The following is a 25,509-nucleotide window of genomic DNA, read 5'->3' as shown; positions in this document are numbered from 1 at the left end:
GCTTGGTTTGAAACCAGAAAACCCACCTGCAGTTTCTTCAAGAAAAGAACTCAAATTCTCTTTTAAAGATAGTTATTGTCTTCTTTTTGGCCTGTAAATTTTTGGATCATATTTTTTTGGTTTTCTATATATGTCTCAAATATAAAAAGTACAGTCTAAAGTCTGCATTAAATACTCCAGTAAGCTGTTTACCCATAATTGATTGGTTGGATTCTTCTGATTTTATTGGGAGGTGCTAGCAGATTTTTCACAAAGCTAGGGGCCTTGAAAACTTGTCAGTGCCCCCTCCCTTTCCAGGAAAAGACCTAAAAGCACAGGGACTACATTAGTATGTGGCTTTTTCTTCATGAAACTTGTAACTAGGACAAACCCTTTTATCAACACAATAACTGAACTTTCTCAAATGAGTCTTCTAAAGTTATTTCAAACATTACCTCGTTCCCCTTGTTTCCTGCATTGGACTTAATTTCTTTTGGTTGCTGTGGAAAATAAGATATTAAAGGTTCTAAAGGTTAAAATACTAATAAAGAGTATTCATATTTCTTAAAATATGGATTCAACATAGCTGACCTAGGGGTCAGTGTATTAAAGTGCATTAACAAATGTCAATGTGGTCTTTGTCATGCGTACCAATGGCCAATGTTAATGAAATGCAAATGGAACAGATGGTTAAGTACAAATATAAGAATACGCGTATGAATGTATAAAAGGATGGTATGTCTAAAATATAGCTACTTTTTTCTAAGTAAGATTGTCTAGTGCCATTTTGGAAATCAGAGCCAGCAGAGTAGAGGGAGTTGTGCTCCCTCCTAAAAAAACAAAAAACAGTGGAAATCACCAAACAGAACAAATTGGGTGATCCAATATTAGAATGTCCATCTTAGTTAAGTGAGTTACCCCCTCTTTTACAAAGGCGTGCTAATCGATTTAGAGCGTGCTAAACGCTAACGCGCCCATTATAGTCTATAGACGCGCTAAATCGTCTACCGCACCTTAGTAAAAGGACCTGTTAATGTGGACTCAACATGGGATGCATTATGAACTCCTGATGCAGGCAATAAAGCCATAGAAACTGAAGGTTGGAAGGTGACCAAGAGGAGCTCAAGGGGTGATCTGCCGGATACAGAGAACAAGCCTTTCGGGGGTCAGTTTCCTGTCTTCATTTCTTCTTAATCCTCAGGAGCTTTAGTTGTTGGGTTCTTAACTCCACGGGTTCCTATCTTGCTTCAACTTCCATAGGTTGGGGAAAATATTCCTCCTCTTCTGCTTGGTCATTTTTATTTGATTGTTTTTGCTGTTGCATTTTGTGGGGCTTCTTGGTTTTCTTCTTTTCTTTGTGCTCCTTCCTACTCCCATCTTCATTTTGGCTACTTTGGAAGAGGAAGGTAAAGGGGCTGTCACTTAGGGGGAAAAGAATGGATTCACTGGACTCGGAAAGTTCATAGAAAGTAATTTCATAAGGGGGCATTTAGTTTAAGAGAGCAAATAAAGACATATAGGTGCCCATGGGCCCTGTATACTAAGTTGCATTAAAACAGTTAGCATGGGTTGTGTCACATGGTACATATAAACATTGATCTGCACAAACAGCTATTGTGTGTTAAAACAGCCAGTGTAGTGAAAAACAGCATGCTAGCTGCTTAATGTGGAAAGAGGCAGGTTGCAAGCTTGATAGAGGAGTGGCTGGTGGTGACAGTAAGTGCACAGGTCAGTATCAAACGCTTGCTGTCCTGACTGCCGATACTGTGGCAACACAAAGCCGCCTCAAGAGTTGGCATTAAGTGCTGCTATCTGGAGACACATCCAGATGAAAAGCTACAGTGGTGCATACCCTCCCTCCCGATTTGATCCCTCCAGTGCATAAACCACTTTCCTGATCTGATCCCTCCCATCAAAGTAGATACAGCTCCAGCAGATCCAAGGGTTGGGGGGTTGGGGTATCTCTCAGTAGTCTAGTAGGCCAAGGTTAGAATGATGCACCCTCAGCATCTGCTGTCCAGATAAATGTTGCCGACTAGGTCAGGTATTATCTGGACAGCGCCTCTGAATATCCTTACAGATCTCCTCTGTACTATGTGTATAGTTTTGGGGCAGAGTGTGGGCAGAGCCAGGGTGGTCCTGGAACTTACGCAGACCGAGCCAATATTTGGGCTATTATCCTGATAACTTATCTGGACAATATAGGCATGATAGAAGTTATCCGGATAAACTATCCCGATAGTAAACTAAATATCGCCACTGTGCAAATAAGTTCCAGCGCTGTCTGTCTTATCTGGATATTCGGTAATGACCAATATCTGGATAGTGGCACTGAACATCTAGGAATTTTTTTATTATACAGTTACCATTTTAAAAACTGCTGGCTGTGGCAGCTCACTATTGCGCTTATAGGCCATATGGTCTTCTCTGTTGTTATTTTCTATCTAGTTTGCCCAAGAAAACCAATTGAACTTCTCTACAATCCATTCTTTTGTCTCAAAAGATCCTCTGTGCTTTCTTCAATTCAGATACTCTCCTTCTGTCTACCGATGCCACTAGTAGGTCCTTCCCCAAATCTAGTACTCTTCCTCTAAAGAAATATTTCCTTAGATTATTGATGTTCACATTCAGTCTTGCTCCACAGCCTTTCCACTTGAAAGAAGCCCATCTCTTGTGCATTTATAGCTTGATAGTATTTAAATGTCTCTATTATATTTCTCCTATCCTATCTTAGCTCTGGGGAATACACTTCGAGGTAGTTAAGTGTCAACCCACATGCTTTATGACAAAGACCACTGACTATTTTAGTAGGCACATTCTAGAGTCACTCCACTGGTTTATATTCTTTTGAAGGTGCAGTCTCCAATATTGCACACAGTACTCCAAACAAACTTTTACTGTATATTCTGCTCTATCAATTGGTTTCTAGGTAGATTACAGATAAACATACACATTACGGATTTTATTTATTTAAAAAACTTATTACCCACAGCATCCAACAATTCTGGGTGGGTTACAATGCTATAATTCATTTTTTAAATGTGATATAATGTGTGACCCAACCTCTTTCTCTTTAAACAGACGCCCTTTGCATAAATGCAGGTATACAGAATTTAAATAGCCTTAATTCAATTGTTTTCAACCCAAACCTGGGGAAACCTCTGTCCTGCTACAATTGGAAAAGCTTGATGTTAGCATTTTTGCCAGGCTGCAGCATCAGCTGGGCCATGATGCTTAAAGAATAAAAATCACCCCCCCCCCCCCAATGTAAGCCTAATTAAAGTAAGACTAGTTATTATGTAGCTCAGTGTCTCTCAAACTTTCTCGAACCTGGGCACACTAAAGGCAGTGGCCACGGCTTGAGGCACCCAGAAGTGCGCGGATGTCAATGTGATATGCGTGATGTCATCACGGCGATGTCTGTGCATTTGCAGAGGCCCTCCAGATGGGCCCTGAGATGCTAGTAGAGGGTGCCAGCAGGGAAGAGGGATCACGGCGATGTCCGCGCACTTGCAGAGGCCCTGCAGATGGACCCCGAGACTCCAGTAGAGGGTGCCAGCAGGGAAGAGGGCCGGAGAGAAGGAGAGGCACTGGCGCCAGCTGATTGCCTACAGCAGTGTTTCTCAACTACTTCAAGCTAAGTATCCCCTAAGTCTAACAAATATCAGCTGAGTACCCCAACTGAGTACCCCAACCACCCTAGGCCCACCCAAGCTCTCCCACAGATCCCACCCCTTTACTAATTGTAATGCAATTTTTTCCATTCATTTTTCATATACTGTCCACACAATATACACAGCAGATATAAATTCTCAAAACTGGCACAATTCAGTCACCATATTGAAAATAAAATCATTTTACCTACCGGCGATCCTCTGCAGGCTGCTGTAATTAGCTTTAAAGGTGAGACCAGGAGGCCAGGGGGGAAGTCGGAGGGCGCTAGAGCGAAGGGGGAAACATGCAGGCCTTCGGTGAATCGGGCAGCGCTGCTGCCTCTCTTCCTCCTCAGTGTGCCTCGGCACACTTGGAATCTCAGAAGGCACACTAGTGGGCTGTGGCACACAGTTTGAGATACACTGCTGTAACTGATAATATCTCAGGGGGATATTTTTAGGATTACTGTTGCAAACCTTTGTTGGCAAGAACTCAGAATAAAGAAAGAGAAATATGGGCTCTGTTCAGTATCACTGCTCACATAGATGTCATTTACCAATACAATCACAAAAAATTGCACCCTCCAAAATACAGGACAGAAAAGTCACCTTTCTTTACAAAAAGGGAGAAAAGACCTCAGTGTCTAATAGGGGCTCTTTAAGCTTCCCACTCCTGACAGGAGTGGAAGCGGGTGTGTGATCGCTCAAATCCCTGACGAAGCATTTTGTTGCGAAACAGGGGCCCCTGTTGGATATTTTGGAAGAATGTTTTGACTGATAGCTTTTTTCCATAGAGCAGTTTTTCCTGCTTGCTTTACTCCAGGACTACACCTGAATATCGAAGTGCTCAGATAAGTGACTTCTATTTTTTGACAATTGTTGTTTGAAGAAAAGTTTAAAAAAATATATAAAACTATAAGAAAATATATAAAACTATTAGAAAATTAGAATAGAGGTTCACTTACTAATTGGGAGTTTTTCTGACCAAGGATGTGTCTGCTAGGATTAAATTCTGTTTAAAACTAGCCTGTCTATATGGGAAGCTTAAAGAGCCCCTATTAGACACTGAGGTCTTTTCTCCCTTTTTGTAAAGAAAGGTGACTTTTCTGTCCTGTATTTTGGAGGGTGCAATTTTTTGTGATTTATTTTGGGCATCCTTTTCTTGATTTTTTGGATATTTACCAATACAAGCCTTTTTTCAAAGAAGACCAGTGTCCAGTGTTCACAATATTAAAGAGCTAGGCAGGCCCAAGACTATGCACTGAACAACTTACCAGATGTCGGTATTCCAGAGAAAGACTTCCATTGGTAGATTCTTCCATATTCATCACTTTGATGTGAGTGCCTAGTAGGACAAACCTACGATTGCTAGAAAATGACACCGTAATTAGGCATATGAAATATTTATACAGATATTAGGTTTGTAGTACAGAATAACACAGAGGACACATTTTTTTCCATCCCCATGGGAACTAATTTTCCTGTCCCGTCCCTGCGAGTTGTTTTCCTGTCCCAGCTCCGTTCCTGCAAGCTCCGTCCTCATCTGCAGAAACCTCAAACACTTTAAAATCATAAGTAGCAACATTCTAGAGCTCAGATTGTGATGCCATAATGCCTCATTCCACCAATGCCTAAGTTCCGTCCTCATCTGCACAAGCCTCATCTGCACAAGCCTCAAACACTTTAAAATCATAAGTGTTTGAGGCTTGTGCAGTTAAAGCAGAGCTTGCAGGAATGGGGAAGGGACAGGGACAAAACTCACAGAGAAAGGATGGGAAAATTGATTTCCTGCAGGGATGGGGACAAATTTGTTCCCGTGTCATTCTCTAGTTCAGTGTTTTTCAACCTTTTTTGGGCAAAAAATCACGAGGCACACCACCATTAGAAAATGTTAAAAAATGTAACTCTGTGCCTATATTGACTATATATAAAGTAATTCTCTTGAATAGGAATCAAATAAACACAAAGAAAGTATTTTATAATTAATTTATTATGAAATATTAAGTAAACAGAATAGTGAAAAATTATAAAATACTTTATTCAGTGCGAAACCTGGGCCTGTTTGGCTGAACACAAAGCTGATATTCTGGCTGGAATCGAAGAAAGACACACACGTAGCTCTTCGTCAACAGCCGTTCCCTTCACCACCCCGTCACCATCACCACCATCCCTTTCACCGCCCCGTCACTGCCACTGCCATCCCATTCACCGCCCCATCATCGTCCCCGCTGCATCCATATAAGCCTTAGTACTGTAATATTTAGCTTATTCCTTTCTTATAAATCAAAGTTCCTGCTGCTGAACTAGAGAAAGAGATGTTCAGCTGGCAGGGCTTTGTTTATAAATTTTTATCAACACAACTAATATACTATTTTATCCTAAAGCAAAAAATAAATAAATAAATATAATTTTTTTTTCTACCTTTGTTGTCTGGTTTCTGCTTTCCACATCTTCTCATTCAATTCCTTCCATCCACTGTGTGTCTTCTCTCTACGTCTTCCATTTGCTGTTACTGTGCCTCTCCCTTCACCTCCCCCCCAATTGGTCTAGCACCCATCTTCTTCCCTCCGCTCCCCCATAGTCTGGCATCTGTCTTCTTCCCACTCTGTCTTCCACATTTCCCTTTGGGGTCTGTTCCTCTCCACCCTCCTTCAATGTCTGTCCTATTCCTTTCCACCACCACCCTTCCCTCCCTCCTTTACCATCTGTTCCTTTCTACTACCCTTCAGCTCCTCTCACGTGGCTTATCTATCTACCTTCCTCCCTCTTATTTTCATGGCACGTTACAATGTAATTTGTGCAAGCCACTGGAGCCTGCGAGCTCGGTCCCTGTCCCATCCCCACAAACCATCTCGCTTCTGTGCTCCTATTTTCTCCATTTCTAATATCTCCCCTATGTATCTGTCATTGCCCCCCCCTGTGTCCATATACCATCCCCATGGCATGTCCCCTTTATGTCTCTGTCCCTATGCCCCATGCACATAATTTCCCCTCTTTCTGTTACCTTCCTGTGTCCAGATTTCCCCTATCTTCCTCTTCCATACCAGTGTGTCTCTTCTTTTCAACCCCATCTAGCTTTTTCCCCTCTTTCTTCCCCCCCCCCCCCCTGCTTCTAGCATCTGGCTCACCTGCCTGTCCTTCCCTTTCTTTCCTGCTGTGGGTTTTTCTTTCCGTCTTCATCCCCTTGGCCCAGAATTCTTTTCCCTTTCACCTTTCACTCCCTCCTTCCAATTTGAGCCGGGAACACGAGCGATCGCACGGTCCCCGCAGCCACCACTCGCCTGCCCAATCGATCCTACTGTTTAGCCAGCTCTCTCCCTTCGCCTCACCTTAGTTTGTAGGTTTTGTTTTTCGGCAACATGCACGCTTTCCCAAAGAGCCGCGCATGCGCGGCTGCTCAGTGTTCAATCTTCTGCTCTGCTGCAACTTCCTGTTTCCGGTTGCGTCAGAGCAGAAGATCGAAACTGAACAGCAGCGGGGACCGGGGGAGTCTCATGGGAGCGCGTGCGGGACCCGGCCTGAGGCCTAATCAGTGTCTGCACCGTACGGCACACCAGGCAACATCTCACGGCACACTAGTGTGCCGCGGAACAGCGGTTGAAAAACACTGCTCTAGTTTGTAGGTCCATCGCTATTAGGATAGTAACATAGGGGCTCATTTTCATAGCACTTAAACACACACAGTACAGTATCATAGAAAGTTATGGTACTTCGTGTGTTTAAATGCCTTGATAATAAGCCCTTAGTGACCTTTCACGGTTCATCCAGTCTTCCCAACAAGGTGGCCAGAGCCGCACAACCGTGCTGCAAACTGACAACATTTCACTTGCTATCAACCTTCAAGTGTCTTCCCCTCATCTTCCAAGATGTCGTCCTAGCATATGACACAAATGGGATATAAAATGTGCGTACTTGTTCCTGATTTTACCTTGCCGTTTTTGTCGCACAGACCATATTGGTCTGCTTGGCATTGGTCTTACTTCCCAACTGCTGGAGTTGCTGTCCAGGCACCATTAGGTTTTGTTTTGATGACATCCTCTTTCCATATAGGTATCCTTTGGGTTTACTTCACATGCAGTACATTTTAGTTACATCTCCACTACTTTTCCAGAGAGGGAATTCCTGGCATTCGCCACCCTCTCCATGAAAACTATTACTCCTAAGTCAACTATCCTCTAAACCAGTGGTTCTCAACCCTGTCCTGGGGACCCACCTGCCAGTCGGGTTCTCAAGATATCCCTAATGAATATGCATAAGAGAGATTTGCATATAATGGAAGTGACAGGTATGCAAATCTCTCTCATGCATATTCATTAGGGATATCTTGAAAACCCGACTGGCTGGGGGGATCCCCAGGACAGGGTTGAGAACCACTGCTCTAACCTCAATGCATGTCTTCTACAGTAGTTCTACTACTTTCCCGTCTCTGGAAAAGATTTGTTTGTGTATTAATTCCTTTCAAGTATTTAAATGTCTTTATCGTATCTCTTCTACCCCTCCTTTCCTCTAGGGCAGGGGTAGGGAACTCCGGTCCTCAAGAGCCATATTCCAGTTGGGTTTTCAGGATTTCCCCAATGAATATGCATTGAAAGCAGTACATGCAAATAGATCTCATGCATATTCATTGGGGAAATCCTGAAAACCCGACTGGAATATGGCTCTCGAGGACCGGAGTTCCCTACCCCTGCTCTAGGGCAGGAATCCAGTCGGGTTTTCAGGATTTCCCAATGAAAGCAGTGCATGCAAATAAATCTCATGCATATTCATTGGGGAAATCCTGAACAACCGACTGGATTCCGGCCCTCGAGGACCAGAGTTGCCCACCCCTGCTCTAGGGTTTACATATTCAATTTTCGAATTTCTTCTCAAACGGCTTTTGGCGCAAACCCCATATCATTTTTGTTGCTTTTCTCTGGACTGCTTCAAGTCTTTATATGTCTTTAGCTAGCTATGGCTTCCAAAACTGAACACCAAGTGATGCCACACTAATGACCTGTACAGGACTTTTAACACCTCCTTTCCTCTGTGAAGCCTATCGTCCTTCTGGCTATAGCCTCCACATGGTCACTGTTTCGTGGCCTTGAAATCCTCAGTCCCTTTCCTGAGCTGTGTTTATCAATCTCTCATCTCATATTTTGTATATCTCCTTTGGATTTCTACACCCCCAAGTTCACTGCTTTGCACTTCTTTGCATTAAATTTAAGCTGCCAGACAGGTTTCTCAGCTAGAGAACAGAGCTTGATCTCTAGGCTTGGGGTCATCTAGGGTATGCCGTGCTCACTATCTTGACCTTCCCTTTTATTTTTTTACAGAGGAAGATAGCCCAGGCACTGCTCCAGAGCAACATGTACAGACAACACAGGGGGCACCCAGACCCATGTCTTTCAGGCTGCCACTGCAATATCTGTAAACAAGCAGATGTACCTGAAGGCTTTTGGCTCCTGAATCCTTGCAACAATGTTAATGTCGCTGTGGATGAGACTGGACCAGGTTCCAGTTAATTTGAAAGCCCAGAAGTTGAAGGACACTATTTGTAAGTGTACAAGTAATTTCACCTTACGGTTTTCTTACCTCACAGTAAATGATGCATTCCTTTAAGAAAGTAAAAAAAGACAAAGCAATAGTGTTATTCATTGTGAAATTTGATCACCCTATAAAAAATGTGTGTTACTCATAAAGGCATCGAAATATGATGGCAGATAAAGGCCAAATAGCCCATCCAGTCTGCCTATCCACAGCGACCACTATCTCCTCCTCTCTCTAAGAGATCTCACATGCCTGTCCCACGCTTTCTTGACTTTAGACACAGTTTTTGTCTCCACTACCTCTACCAGGAGCCTATTCCACGCATCTACCCCACCTTTCTGTAAAAAAAAAAAAAAAAGTATTTTCTTAGATTACTCCTGATTACTCTTTTAACCTCATCCTATGCCCTCTCATTCCAGAGCTTCTTTTCAAATGAAAGAAACTCGCCTCATGAACATTTATGTCATGTAGGTATTTAAATGTCTCCATCATATCTCCTCTCTCCTGTATTTCCTCCAAAGTATACATATTGAGATCTTTAAGTCAGTCCCTATATGCTTTATGATGAAGATCACTGAAAACCACCCATTAAAAACAGATTGCCTAAAGTCTCATACTGTAGAAAATAACACACAGCTGAGTGTGCCATGTAAAGGGCAGCACAGAAGCAGCGAAAATCAAAGTCATAATATGACGGCACACATTTATACTGGCTTGAGAACTGGTGTAGATATAGGCAGCTGAAGTGCACGCTTAAAGGTACGCATATGCACTTTGCAATTCCACACATGCTCTGCTCAAAATCCTCTCTCTAACACACCTATTTATAGGTATGTGGTAACTTTATAAGAGGCATTTTATATGCAGACAACACAACAGTGCTTACAAGTGAAAAGACTTTCTAAAACTCCCTTTGAGGACAATTCTATATGAGGGTACTTATATGGTACCTAGTCTATAAAGAAAAGTAGACCCCCAGCTTCCTTTATAAAATACTAGAGTGACAGGTAAAATATGTGCAGTCATCCTTCTGAATATGCAGGGGATTGGTTCCAGGCACCCCCTCCCCTCCATGGATACCAAAATCCACAGATGCTCATGTTCTCTTAATTCCCTTCCTCTTCCCCCCTCCCACTACACAGTGTGGCATCTTGCAGCTCATTCTCTCTCTTAGGTCCCCCATACCCAGCGCACTTTTCAAATATGAGAGAGCTTCACAATTAATCTTATGTTCCTGCACATCCACTGCACTCTTTCATTAAACATTTAGGCGTCTAAACAGTGTTGAAAATGTAGGCGTAGGAAAAATTGGTCTGTGTAGATTTTGCTTTATTTCAATGGCATAAATTAGGCATACTTAGGCTTAAGTTAGGCATACATTATGATACCATTGCTATACAAGTTTCTGTGTAGCACAGGAGTGAAGCTTCCCCCCTTCCATGCTGATGTTCCAAGATCAACTCCTACTAAAACTAATATATTATAAATATCCTTTTAAACATGGTATACTGTGTTTTCATTATCCTTTTAATGATGGTATACAGTGCCTAAATAACGCTGATTGCCACTTGCGCTACAAGGATGTCTATAGCACGCCTAAAGTTAGGCGCACTTTACAGAATCTAGGCCTTATTGTTTGCACCATCATGTTACACATTAAAATTGGTATTGTCCCAGGTTCAGGCCTTTTCTGTGGTAAGTCCACTCATTTGGAATGCCTTATATCAGGACTTTAGGGAGAAGGGTGATTTCCTATCCTTCCATAGGAAAGTGAAAGTCTTATTATTGCTGAGGTGTTTAGCTGAAGAAGGCCTCGATTGGCCTGACTCAATACTCTTTTGTTATGGTGGTATGTGTACTTTTGTTGTTGTTGTTGGATTGCTTGTGTTGTCTTGGGTTATTCTTTATGTATTTATTGATGGTACATGTTTAGCTGCAATCTGCATAGAGTTAGGGTTTTACAACAGATTGACAACTATACATTTTTGCTTCCTAAATAACTGAAGTTCTGGGCTTCTGAACAGTACCTCTTGTGGGATGGAGAAGTTAGATGAGGTACTGGAATGGTCTTGACTGTGGATTATGGAGGAGTGAAGAATGATGAAGGGCACCTACAGGGGTTTCAGAAATAACTCAGGGCATGGGAATGATGGTTAGGTCTCCAGAAAGTAGTGGGAAACAACCACAGTATCTGGATAAATCAAACTGTTTATTGAGAACATATAGTCCCAAATGCGGATAAAAATGTAGATAGACTGGACTCAACATGGACTGTGTTTCAGCAAAATATGCCTTCTTCAGGAGTCTCAAAGATTAGGGGACACTCGAAGTTACAGGGAGATACTTTTAAAACCAATGGGAGGAAATATTTTTTTCACTAAGAAAATAGTAAAACTCTGGAATGTGTTGCCAGACGTTGTGGTAAGAGTGGTTAATGTAGCTTGTTTTATAAAAAGTTTGGACAATTTCCTGGAGGAAAAGTCCATAGTCTGTTATTAAGACATAAGAACATAAGAATAGCCTTACATGGATAACAGAATCCATTCAAGGAGAGTCACCTTCTCAGTCTTTTGCAGTGCTAAAACATTTTTAATTGTACTGTCCTTGAAAAACAACTGTCACACTGAAAGCACAGCACCTACTTGTCAATAGTTGCTTTGACTCGCAACTGGTAATTCAGTTCAGGCAGTTTAACCAGCAGCCTGTGAAGTAAGAACAGTAAACCTGTGAAAACTCGGTTCTAGGAACTAGACGGTCTCATTTGCTTTTCCCTGATAAATCAAGGTTGGCAACATAAAAACCCACTGAACTTCTCAAATTCTCTGCTGGTCCCCTGAAAGAATTTAAAATCCTTTTAACCACCTTGAAATAAATGATAAGGCGGTATATCAAAATTTTAATAAACTTGAAACTTCTAGATTCTTGGGTATTGCTGAGCTTTGAAAGCTTATTTGTACCCTGCAAACCCAAGCACAGAAAGAGTGCTACAAGAGGCTAATACTCACACGTAGAACCCACCTGTTTAGCTACCCTACCCTAAGGACCTGCCGTTACAAAAGATATCTAAATAGAACTCTTGCCTTCCAAGCAGGTCAGCACAATAACTGGCTGGCCCACATCATCTCACGCACTTCATCCTACTTAAACTTCAGGAAACTACTAAAAACTAATCTTTTCACCCGATTCATACCCTAAAACCCCTATGCCCACCCTGGCCCCTTCTTTGCTGACTGTACCATCCTTCACCGATTGCACCACTGCTCGCTGATTATTCTATTTTTCTCTCTGTTTGTACCATTTTTTTTTTTCTCTGCCACCAATTTTCTCTGATTGTAACATTGTACCATTTTCGCTGATTGTCCAGCCCTTCTTCGTTGTAAACCGCCTCGAACTACTATGGCTTTGGCGGTATATAAGAAATAAAATTATTATTATTATTATTAATACATTCTTATCTTTAAAATTTGCCTAAATGATACATTTTGGGATTAATGGATCAGTATTTAAAACAAGTGATGAGTGTGTTTTTTAAACCCTGGATGTAGGGTGTAAAAAATACATATATTTAGTAGACTCAATATTCAAAGGACTTCTGCCCCTAACTTTGAGAGCTATGCTTCTAAATTAGCCTCTTTGAAAATTTACTAGGGCCAAATGTCTAACCTCTCCTTTTATGAAGCCATGTTAGTTTTTTTTATTGCTGCCCGAAGCGGTAAAAGCTCTTAGAATTCCTCTGAGTGTTAGAGCTAATATCGCCATGGCCAGTGATAAAAAAGCTTAATACAGCTTCATAAAAGGGGGCTTAAATTTTTACTGAAAATTTCACTAAATTCCTAAATTTAGGAGCATAAAAAGTGGGTGACCACAGGTGCGGATTTAGAGTGGAGAAAACAAATTAGGAGCTTAACACTGATTTTCAGCATTAAAATCATAAATTAGGCTCATACATCTAGGCAAATTTATACACAAGCTAGATGGCTTAAATAAGGATAGCCTATTCATTGGTTAAATTAAACCACTTAGCTATACAGTTAACACTGAATATCAATGCTATACATGTGGAGGGGCATAATCGAAAAAAACGTCTAAGTCCGTTTTCACCTAAGTCACAAGTCGTCCAAAGTCAGACACAGCTTAAGACACATTTTCGAAAAATATGTTCAAAATTTTTTTTAAAAATTGTCCAAGCTGCTAAATCGTCCAAATATTCGTCCAAGTCAAAAACACCTAGAATAAGCCCTGTTGGATGTGAGAGGGTCAGCAAAATGATGGACTGGACACCCACACATGGCACCTGAATAGTAGGGTACAAAAAGAGTGCCCCATAAACATCTCACTACAGCTCCATTATAGGTCATGGTGAGCCCCCCCAAACACCCCCAAAATGTACTATACCCACCTGTCTATAACCCCAATAGCCCTTATGGCTGCAGGAGCCACTTATATGGCAATACAAAAGGGTTTTGGGTTTTTTTTGGGGAGTGCACATGTTTCACCATGAATGCAGTGATTACAGTGGCTTATGGGCCTGGGTCCTCCTCTCCATGGGTCCCTAACCCACCCCCAAGATGATTTAAGCCGCCTCTATGCAGCTCTACTAGGCATTCCTATGGCAGGCTGCCAGGTGCTGATGTTCTGGAGGCAGATATTTAAAGCTGTGATTATGATTTTTAGGGGGAGTCGGTGATCACTGGGGTGGGGGGGTCTATAATATGTGTTTGCAGTGCTTATCTAGTCACTTTATATAGGTTTTTGTGACTTAGACCATATTTTAAATGGCCTAAGTCACAATGTCCAAGTTCCGTCTAGGCTGTGTTGTAAAACTTTCGGTTATACATTCTTGCACAGCCCAGCCCGCCCAAATCCCGCCCTCGACACTCCTCCTGAAACGCCCCATTTAGCTCTGGTCCTTCAGCAGAACTGGGAAGGCCTAAGTCATTTGTAAACACGTCCAAAACCTGTTTCAATTATCGGCACTTGGACGTCTTTCATTTATGATCATCCAAGTGCCGACTTAGGTTTTTGAACATTTTTCTCTTTTGATTATGAGCCCTATAGGGACTTGTGGTAATGTGACCGAGGGTGTGGCTTGGATCTGTCACAAGCACAGTCATATATGCAGGGTTTGCAAATAAAAGGGAAATATTTTATTGTTAAGTCTCCACATATGCACCCCTGTTACTTCACAGACTTTAGTCCAGCATAAGTAAAATCTCTTTGGGCTAGATGCACTAAAGATAGTGACTCGATCGCTGTTGGCCGATTCTCCAACAGCGATCAATGCACTATCAATTTTGCATGCATATGATTTGCACGAAGATGCAAATCATTTGCATGCAAATGCACCGATTCAATCACTCAGTGAGTGACTGACACATATGCAGAGCCCTATCAGTAGTGACAGGGGAAACATCCTTCTGTCATTGCTGTTAGGGCTTGCCATGCCTTCCCACCCTGCACCAGCACCCCGAGCCACCATCCAAACCCCGACAAAATGGCAGGAGGGATACCCACTCCCTCCTGCCATGAAGGTGTCCACTCCCTCCCCCCTAAAAAAAGGCAGGAGGGATGCCCATTCCCTCCTGCCACTGGAGGCCCCCCTCCCCCTCCCCCTACAGGCCCCCCTGCCCCGTAACTTAAAAGATGGGAGCAGGAGGTACTGAAAACATCTCCTGCTCCTCCTCCCTCGATGATGAGACTGAGCCTTAGGTGTGATGCACGGGGAGGGGCCTAAGGCCCTGATTGACTCAGACGCCTCAGGTGCGACAGTAGCTTGGGGGTTGCTGCTTGTGCCAAGAACGTTACAGAGGTACGGGGAAGGGAAGTGGCACGTGCAGCAGGAGGTGGGGGGCAGAGAAGAGGGCGGGAGAGGGGCACCACCACCCCGGGAATCTCTCACCCTCACTACGCCACTGGTGGCATGTAAATGTTAATGCCTATTTTACAGGTGTCATCTATGATCGATGACTACAACTTTCTCCCACCCCTTAAAAGCAGTGAATGCTTCGTCCACAAGAATCCCCAGAAGATTTGGAGAATGGAAGACTCAACTCTGGTACTTATCAAAATTAGAAAAACCAGCACTTAAGAAAAAAACTATTTCAAATAAATGAACTTGGGAATTAACAAGTGGTAATTATGGAATTTGTCGATCCCTGAGCAGCACACTATGTGGCAATGGCCTGTCATAAGATGTCACGCTTTTGAAATGTATAGTTGAAAAAAAAATTAATGAAATTAAAAGCATATGGCAGATGGAAATTCTGCCTGGACTGAGGCAAAAAGATCCACATGGCAATCGCTGCAATCTTTTGCAGCCAATCAAAACATGTTCCAGCTAACTGCAATTTGCCAGTGTAAAAGGATTCCAGGTCCCTCTGATGCATTTTGCTTACCTAAGTTTCACTGTGAACTGTATTCCGGTTTTCAGCACCAGTGGTCTCTGAGGGTGGGTCGGCATGCAAGGCTGCTTCTCTACTATAAAAGAGCTAATTGTACAGAAAGGGAGAAATTTGATTAAAAATGACTTGCTCTATGGACCAAAGGATTGAGAAGAGCTGGCTGATTTTTCAGGAGGGGTGGTGGAGACAGAGACTGTATCTGATTTCAAGAAAGTCTGGGATAGTTTCAAGTTTTATTTTAGCTTGATGAATCGTTTATTTAGTTTTACTAAGCGAGATACAACATTAATAAAAAATATAAGCTTATATTTAGACATACCATTTAAAATTTAAAATAATGGGTTAGACAAACAGACTTACAGACTAATCAATACACAAGGTAAAAAGGGACAGAACTACAATTCAATGCTTTAAAGTACAGAGTCATGTGGAAGAGAGGAAGAGCTAGATGGGCAGACTGGATGGGCCATTTGGCTAAGGTGACCATTTATTTTTTTCCTCAAAAGGGGACATCTACTAGTGCTGCCTGATTCACGATTCAAATCGATTCACCGATTCACTTCAGGTGAATTGATTCGAATCGATTTACCCCATCAAAAAATCGGCCTCCCGATTCATTGACCGACCCTCCCCCTCAACCCTAAAGCAGGAGCGGCAGTGCTGCCTCTTGCTGGCCTGCCGCTCCTGCTTTAGAGGGTGAGTGGGGAGGGTCAGTAGGTTGGGACCGCGGCAGAGAGAAGACAACTCGGATAACCTATGGCAGCTTGCAAAGATCGCTAGAGCCAGCGATCTTCTTCTGCAGGGCAGGCTGCTGAATTTAGATAAATTAAACACGCAGGCCTTCCGGGGAGAGGGGGTGTAGTCCTTCGTGTGGGGGGGTGGTACATGCCTTCGGGGAGGGTGCAGCCTTCCAGGGGGGTACAGGCCTTTAGAAGGGACAGGCAGATCTTCGGGGGGGGGGGGGGGGTGCAAGCCTTCCAGGGGGTGGTACATGCCTTCAGGGGGGGGTGCAGCCTTCCAGGGGGGATGCAGGCTGGTCTTCAGGGGTGGGGTATAGGCCTTCAGGGGGGACATGCAGGCCTTCAGAGGTGAGGTGTAGGCCTTCAGGGGGGTGCATATGTTCAGGGGAGGGGAGGGGGCCCTGGTGTTGAAGTACACGGAGGGAGGGAGAGAGGGAAGGAGGTTTCAAAGAGATGTGCATATGCCGGACTTTGGGGGGAAAGAAATAATGGGTCTAAAACAGAGGAGAGGGAGAGAGATGGTGGACAATGGAATTTAGGGATGAAAGGAACAGAAAGGGAGAGATGGTGGACCCTGGGGTGGTGGGGAAGGAGGGAGTGATGCTGGATGAAAGGGTAGTTGAGAGAAGGTGGATCTGTGGATGGAGACGAAAAAAGGAAAGCTTCCAGACCTCTGGGAGAGGGAAGGGAAATGGAAGGGGAGGACAGAGATGTAAGATTGATGGTTAGCACGAAGAAAGAAGAAAGAAGGAGATCCTGGCAAGCAAGTTATCAGAAGACAACCAGAGCCTGGGATCAACAAGATTTGAATAATGACCAGACAACAAAAGGTAGAAAAACTAATTTTATTTTATGTTTTGTGATTACAATATGTCAGATTTGAAACGTGTGTCCTGCCAGAGCTGGTGTTAGACCGTGAACGTGAGTTAGAATTTAACAGAGAGAGGAAAAGTCTTTTTTGTTTGTTTATTTTGTTTACACCACAGCGCCAGTGTGGTTAGGAGAGGGCAAAGGGGGTGAAGAGGCTATAAAAGGGGTGAAGAGGTATAAAATAAACCCACTAGGATGTTTAAAAAAAACACCCAATTGGGCAGGAAAATCGAATCGAATCAAAAAATCGATTCAATAGGCTGAATCAAATCAAATCAAATTTTTTTTTCCTGAATCGGGCAGCACTAATATCTATTAACTTCAGCCCCACCCCAACCCTGCCCTAGCCACGCCCACAATCCCGCCCACAATTTCTTCCATTCATTTTTCATGTACACACAATATCTTTTTATTTCATAATGGTAACCATAAAATTTTAAAAAACACAAAGCACACTGTAAGCAGAGAAATTGTTAATTATCATTTATATTTGTTTTATTTTTCAAAGAGGCTGATGACTTTAAAATATGTAATGTCACCTCAGTAACAACTATAGAAAAAGACAAGTTTAGTGCAAAATATAGACAGCAGATATAGATTCTCAAAACTGCTCCCTCCCACTCACTGCCTTCCAGCATTTGTCCCCGCATCACTATGTCCAATATCCCCCTACCCTGCATCCCCTCTGTTCCCTCTCCACCATCATATGAAACTCATCGCAGCATTTTCCTCCTTCCTGCCTTCCAGCATTTATCCCCAGTAGCACTCCCCGCATCACTATGTCCAGTCCCCCACCTTGCATCCCCTCTCTTCTTACTTGTGGAACTGCTCCTCTTAGTCTTTCCAACTCTTTGAACTGCTCCTTGCTCCAGCACTCCTGGATGGTGGATGATGACCCAGCACTTCTGAACGGCCCGGCCTGGCTTAAGCAGCTTCGAAATGCTGCATGTGGCTGACCCACAAGCCTCTCTCCGACGTGAACTCTGACGTTGGAGAGAAACAGTGGCGTACCTAGGGTATTTGACACCCGGGGCCCATCCTTTTATGACACACGCCCCGGCCCCGCCCTTGGTATACCACTGCCACAGGGTAACAGCAACTCTCCAAAACTTTACAACAAATGCTGTTGCATGAAGACGCACATACAAAGGTCAAAGCAGAAGTGCTTACAGAATTTGCCCAATTTGCTTTGGAGAGTTTTTTTTATTCAGCATCCAGAACATAAAATCTCCCAAAAAGCAGGGATGTGAAAATACAGGTCAGTAACAACGCCCTCTGGCAAACCCCTGAGTAAAATACCTAATACAGTATTAAAGCACAAGGCACAAAACCCCCAAGTCAACTACCAACAAATACAAACTACCTCTTAAGTAGTACAGATTGATGCAAATGATACATTTGCTCTGTTTGCCACAGATTAAGGAGAATTATTCACTTCTATTGGTTGGAGCTGTGAACTTTTGCACGGGAGTTTGATTTGTCCAATTTTTTTTCCCCCTGGCAAGCAGCAGTCATTTTGGTGGTTTTCTGGAGGCTTGTGATCTATTGGGGAAGTAGCAAACCTGGCTGTATTTACTGTGCTATACGGGAACGTTTTACATTACCTGCAAAGTTTTCCAAAATCCCCCTTTGCTTCAGTCTCTGCACTTCATTTTGGGGCTTGCAAACACTTTTTACCATCCTTATAATGTCAGGCAGGTCCCCGGCCACAGCCCCCTGCTGATAAGTCACCATCACCCCCCCCCCCCCCAAAGAGTCCCTAGTGTGCTACCGCTGCCAAGTCATTTTGGACAATGACACTATGAAACTGCCCTGTCCCCTGATCAAGATGCTGTGTGATGACAACGAGTCCTGTGCCTCTTATACACTGTCAGCTAGTAAGTGTCTCCTACTCACACACACACACACACACACACACACATTCACACCCGACAGAGAAGGGGGCAGCACCTGACCACTATTTCTAACCACTTTCCAAATGTTTATAGCAGTGGAATCAAATGTCATTCGGCCGATAAATCACCATCACTCCACCCCCCCCCCTCGAAAAGAAGAGCTGCTCTCCTTCACTCGCATTCCACCCCATGAACAGAGCTGCTGAGTTCAAAAACGTGTCCTGCACCGGCATCCTGCCTGCTTATACTGCAGCCCACAACCATGTGGTGAGCTGCTGCTGTTGGAGGGCAAATTTATATCCGCGACTCAGCACCTCTCCCTAGGAAAAAAAACCCCTCCCCATACTACTGTGAAACTCTTACCTGTTCTTCACTGGCACAACCCCTCCCCTTTGGATGTGTCCCGCCTTAATCGGAAGCGGATGTTGTGTTAGAGAGGTGAAAGCAGCAGTCAGCTTGTAGGAGGTGACATCTTGAGTGGATGCATGTATCCCCAGCTCTTCCAGGGTTTTGAACGGGACCGTCCTGTTATTACATTGCCCTCACCACTGAAAACGGGACATTTTGGCGTCCCAAAGCAGTGTGTGGGGACAATGGGACAGGCGGTATAATAACGGGATGGTCCCGTTCAAAACGGGACATATGGCCTTTATCTGCCATCATGTTTCTGTTTATGAAGCCACGTTAGGCTTTTTTATCGCCGGCTGTGGTGGTAAAAGCTTTGACACTCAGAGAATCCCTATGAGCACCGGAGCTAATACCGCTGTGGCCAGCTATAAAATAATAATAATAACACAGTTTCATTAAAGCTGGCCTATATTTGAAATCATTCAAGATGTGTTAGTTTTCTAAGTTATTAGCTCCCAATACAAGCCGGGATATTATTCAAATTGGGATGTGTTTGTTATAAGATCATGTTTGGTTTAGTACCGTCTTACTTACATGCTCATCTTTCATTTTCTTTACCAAAATGATCTTTGTGAAATAATATTTATATCGCTTTTCTGTCAGTAAAGGAATCCTCTATAATAAAACCCTAAGCGCGCATGCGCACTTAGGAGGCTGTGATCCCTGCCGTCGTGCTGTGTGCCTCCGTGCTGAATTCCATTTGAGGCATGTGGGGTGGCGTGTGCGCCGGTTTGGAGCAGCTTGCGGCATGTGCGCCGGCTTGGGGCGCATGCAGTGGATTCAGCAGTGGTTTGTCTCAGCACCGACTGCGAGGTGTCCCATGCTGGTAAGAAGTGGAGGGGGAGGGAGAGAGGGAAAGGGGGCTGCTTTGGGGGGAGGGGTGTGCTGGGGGCCAGACAGCAAACATGCTTTGCTCTGGAAGGGGGGAAACAGATGGGGGCCATGGAGAGACAGGCAGGAGGGAGGTAAAACGAAGGGAGAAAGGCTGCTGCTGGACAGGGGGAGGTAAAAGGAAGGTAGAAGGGCAAGGGGTGGTGGTGGACAGCTGAGGAAAGAGAAATAAAGACAGACAGACAGCAGCCAAGGAGAGAGAGAAAGAAAGATAGATACACACATCTATTCTAGCATCCATTAATGTAAGTATAAAAGTTATATAACCAATCTACTTTCCTTCCAAGTGGCCAAATGGCAGTCTATAATTCGCCCGTTAATTTCACTATCATTCTCTTATATGCATTTTAGAAGATTAATGAAAACTTATTTGTTTAATAAATTAGGAAAATGATTACTGTATGGTTTTAATTGATTGTAAATTCAACTGTTAATGTCTGTTTTTATCTTTTGTAAATAGGTCTGCGAGGTATCTGCGATTCATAAATAAAGTTTTATGTTATATTTATGTTATGAGGCATATGTACATACCAGGGGAAGTTGTCATCAGTGGCATAGCGAGGGTAAGCAGTGTCTGGGGCGGTGGCGCCCCTCCCCACCTTCTCCCCCCTTCCTTTGCCCCAGGTATAAAAATTTAGATCATGAGACCACTAGGAATAGGGAAAGTAGTGGTGTAGTAAAAGAGGGGATGGAGGAGGGGCATACTGTCCCGGGCGCTGTCTTTAAGCGGGGTGCTGGTGCCTTTCCTCCTCTCTGTCCCCCTGTGTACCTCTTTAAATGTTCTCTGGTGCGAGAAGCATCTTCCACTTGCTGCTTGTGCTGGTGTTGGCTCCCTTCTGATGTCACTTCCTGGTCGCAGGATTAGGATGTAACGTCAGAAGGAAACCGACGTCAGTGTGAGAAGTGAATGGAAGATGCTCACGCCACCAAACATTTCAAGAGGTACGTCGGGAAGGGGGTGGAGGGCGCATGACGGAGCGATGCCACTGCCCAGGGCACCAACCTTCCTTGCTACACCACTGAGAGAAAGTACTGTACCTGCATATAATAAATGTACCACAGAAAGGTGTATATCAAATTCATGATCCTTTACCCTTTAACCCCAGAAGGAAGCTCTGTGGCATAATGCAAGCACTAGCACTATAGTAAGCTTTAGCAATAAATTTAAGAGACTGAGATTTCACTCCACATATCCTGCTCAGGAGTGAGGTTCAGTAATATCATAGTATGTGCAGAACTAAAAATAACAGAAAGAAGCAGAAAGGGTGGGAAACACTACCACTAGTGCTGTTCCTATAAGGTTTATTGGAGTAAACCAATGAAGTCTTGACTCAACACGAGTCATGTTACAGCCAAAAGGTCTGCTTCAGGAGTCATGTGGATAACATGAGGAAGGGCCTGAAGAAGCATGGAATGTTGCTCCTCCTTGGCAGAACTATACTGTTTTATATTGTATTCTGAAGGTGACTGGAAGCCAACGCAATTGCTGTAGATATGGTGAAATATCTTAGTTGCAATTGCTTCCATTTTTCCCTGTTCTTCCTTATAAAAATTGACTGTAGCCCAGTTCTTTGAAGTGTCATTTGCTCTAATACCCCTTATACTTGATTTTCCTTTATTGTAAATTTCTTAGCTATTTTATAATTGTCAGTACATTAAATACAACTGAAAGGTGAAATGAAAATCTCAGGGGGTGTAAAGTTTAAAGTTCACCTAAGGTAGCTCTAGTATCACCCTGGCATTGGCAGTTTCCAAGCATATTACAAAATCTTTCAAAGGCAGTTTGATCAGTGTGAACTAGTGAGAGAAAAATAGTTTATAAGATTCAATGGAAAAGTGTCTCATGGTAGTAAGTAACAACATGATAGGGAACATCTGGAAACAACAGCTTCATATGAAATGAAGCATTGTTAAAATGCACTTCACCCACACACTCTGTCAACACCATTCTGTATAAGACTTTTGCTACATTACTTCAGCCTCAGGATGACATATTGAGTCAAAGGTCAGTCTATCCCAGGATCCTGCCTCCAAATGGGATTTTAATTATGTGCAAGAATTCAAGTGTATTTAAGGCATTTTACCCTTGTCTCTGTCTTGAATATAAATTCTGTGTATGCACGTGATAGTTTTTGAACTATACCTTCGAAAAAGGTTGTAGATCAAGAAATCGACCCGTTCTTGCAAATGTGGCCTCTGTGATGGAATGGGATCTCCTTCATAAGTCACCTTGTTTGACAGTTCATCTAATTTCTCCAGCTGCCTTCTTACTTGAAATAGACTCTCTGCCAGTAGTGTAAACCTATTACAAAATTTATAAAAGATGTCATAATTAATTTTCTTCAAAGGGCATCCAAAGAGCGTATATTAGAAAAGGAGAAGCATAAAACAAGAATAAATTGTTTCCCAATCTTCCCTAGTCAATATTGGTCTGTAGGAATAAAAGAGAAAATTCTCTTTTCATGGTCAGTTGGTGCTTGTCTTCTCTGTTTAGCTCAGCAGCTAGGGTTCTAAATATTGCTACAAACAACTACTCATTATATGAAAACTGTTAGCTGGTTAAATCTACCATCTACTTTTGCACATAAACTCTCAGATTTAGTTGGTCAGTTGGGGAATGAATTGGGGGCATAGCAAGGGCAGGCTCTAGTATTTATCCAGTTGGCGTTCCCTCAATTTCCCCTCCAAATTCCTTCCTCCCCCTCCCTCATTCTTCTCATGTAGATCTCAATGATGCAGTATGATTAATCATTTCATTTTATCATTTCTCATCAAAATCCAATATCACACCATATCATGGCGGTAATGGCAACAAAGCAGAATATGATCCTTGAAACATTTGCTCATTCACCAACAATGGAGGAGCTTTCCTGAAGTTTCGTCATTATATAATTTGCCCATTAGCCAACAGTTCCGCTGGTTATAGCGCACCCATTGTTTGAGGAAGGTGTATTCAAATGAGGTTTCTTTATCCTCGACTCCAGATAAATTTTATGCTGCTAAAGGTTTTGCGTCTTCCTGGTACAAACTCCTTTAAGCAAAGATTTATACTGAAACGACTACTAACACCTCAAAATGGTTTGATGCTCTTAATGTACTCACAGACTCCATAACGTAGATTCATATTTGGTCACATCTCTTTAAATCCATTAAATCAGCTTCACAGCTTCAGTCCATGTATTTCATACTTCATAGAGTAACTTGGACGCTAATTCTCTCCAACAAAATCAATGTCGCCACTCCCTCTCTATGCTGGTTGTGCAAATTGCAGCAAGGTTCTCTGGAACATATGCTCTTACAATGCCCTCTTCTTCAAAATTATTGGGAACATATATGCAACACTATAACAGATGTGCTCTCTCTTCCAACAGTCATTACTCATTCTCAAATCATTTTTGGATGTATAGATGAGTGTCTGCCTTTATCATATTGTGGATTTAAACTATTTTGTATTGTGGTTACTCTTGCTTTACAAAATGTATTATATAATTGGAAAAATCTATCTGATACAGATTACAACACATGGTGGAATACACTTTGTCTGTCAGCTAAATATGAAAGGGCTAATGCAGAAAAATCCAATTCTCTCAGCTCCTACTATATTATTTGGGAGCCACTATAATACTTGGGAGCCTTTATTTTCACATTGTAATACAACCTATTGCAACTCTGGGATTGGATGCATGGAATGTTGCTACTAGTTGGGTTTCTGCCAGGTACTTGTGACCTGGATTAGCTACTGTTAGAAAAAGGATATTGGGCTAGATGGACCATTGGTTTTACCCAGTATGGCTATTGTTATGTTCTTGCGTCCTTGCATTAATGTCAAATCACCCTTCCACCCTTCCATTTCCCAGCACCTCAACTATAGCCTCATTGAGTTTCCCCTGCACTCGTACTGCTCCCACCACTCATAACCCCCAATCCACTTATTCAGTCCTCCTGTCAGTCATAACACTTCACTGACTTACTCACTTTTCACTCTATCCCCTGTCAATCATGATCCCAGTCCACTAAGTCAGTCTCCTTATCTACTCATAATTCTTCCTTGTAGTCATTCACTCAGTCTTCTGCCGCTAATTATCTACTTATTCACCCTGCACTCCCATCCACTAAGTCAGTCAGCTCTGCCACCTAATCATAACCGCCCCATATTTCTTTCACCCAGTCAGTGCCCCCATACCACCTACAACCAGTGGCGTAGTATGGGGGTATGGGAAGGGGCAGTCTGCCCCGGGTGTGATCTTCCTCGGGGCGCTCACACCCCTCCTGCTCTCTGTCCCTTGCCATGTGCGTGCCCCTTCCCTCCCCTCCCCACCCCTATACCTTTTTATCTTTGGCGAGAACAACCACAAAGTTGTTGCTCACATCGACTTTGGCACTCTCTTACATCAGTTCCAGGACCCGCGCCTAGGACGTGATGTCAGAGAGCACCGAAGCTGACACACCAAAGATAAAAAGCTATGGGGGGGGGGGGGTGGAGGAAAGGGAAGGTGCACAGCGGGGGGTGGGTGGGTGGGGAAGAGGACGGGAAAGGGGCACCACCACCCTGGGCACTGCTCACCCCTGCTATGCCTCTGCCAGCCACTAATAATACTAGTTATTTCTATAGCACTACTAGACATATGCAGCACTGTACATTACACATAGGAGATTGTATGCTCTGTTGTGCAGGGACTATCTATTCAAGACTTCCCAAAGTATGCACAGGATCATTCAGTCACCCTGTCCTAGTTACACTTCCTCTTCTACTTATTCATATATACCTACCCCCCCTCCCTCCTTAACCATGCATTCCACCAAAGCCTGCCTTTATGCAACATCGAGAACAGGCACCTTTCAACTTTTTATCATTAAGAAGTGTTGCCGGTGGATATATGTGGGGGTATGTCTCTAGGTTTATAAGGGGAGCCTACTGAAGATTGCCATATAGAAAAAAATAGCAGATACATATCACTTCTGTCTGCATATAGGTAGTAGCTTTAATGCACAGGACACTGGGTTTTTAACATATGTCTGAACCACTTCACAAGAATGACTTCTAACTAGAGAATGACATGGGGACAAATTTTTTCCCATTCCGTCCCGTCCCCGTGAGTTCTTTTCCTGTCCCTGCCACATTCCTTCAAGCTCCATCTTCAGAATG

General features: G+C 43.2%; 1 protein-coding gene across 1 annotated transcript in view; it reads right to left on the bottom strand.

Moving 5' to 3' along the window:
- The window catches only part of STAT4 (signal transducer and activator of transcription 4), a 134,592-nt gene that overhangs the window by 48,676 nt on the left and 60,407 nt on the right, over positions 1–25,509 (bottom strand). Inside the window, 5 exon segments of the mRNA XM_033945797.1 lie at positions 435–479; positions 4,907–5,000; positions 11,783–11,860; positions 15,554–15,646; positions 22,507–22,665. Coding sequence (XP_033801688.1) covers positions 435–479; positions 4,907–5,000; positions 11,783–11,860; positions 15,554–15,646; positions 22,507–22,665 — 469 coding nt within the window.

Source organism: Geotrypetes seraphini, chromosome 5 (assembly GCF_902459505.1).
Source record: "Geotrypetes seraphini chromosome 5, aGeoSer1.1, whole genome shotgun sequence".
NCBI lineage: Eukaryota > Metazoa > Chordata > Amphibia > Gymnophiona > Dermophiidae > Geotrypetes > Geotrypetes seraphini.
The sequence above is the reverse complement of the archived record's forward strand: the minus strand, read 5'-3'. Positions and strand labels throughout refer to the sequence as shown.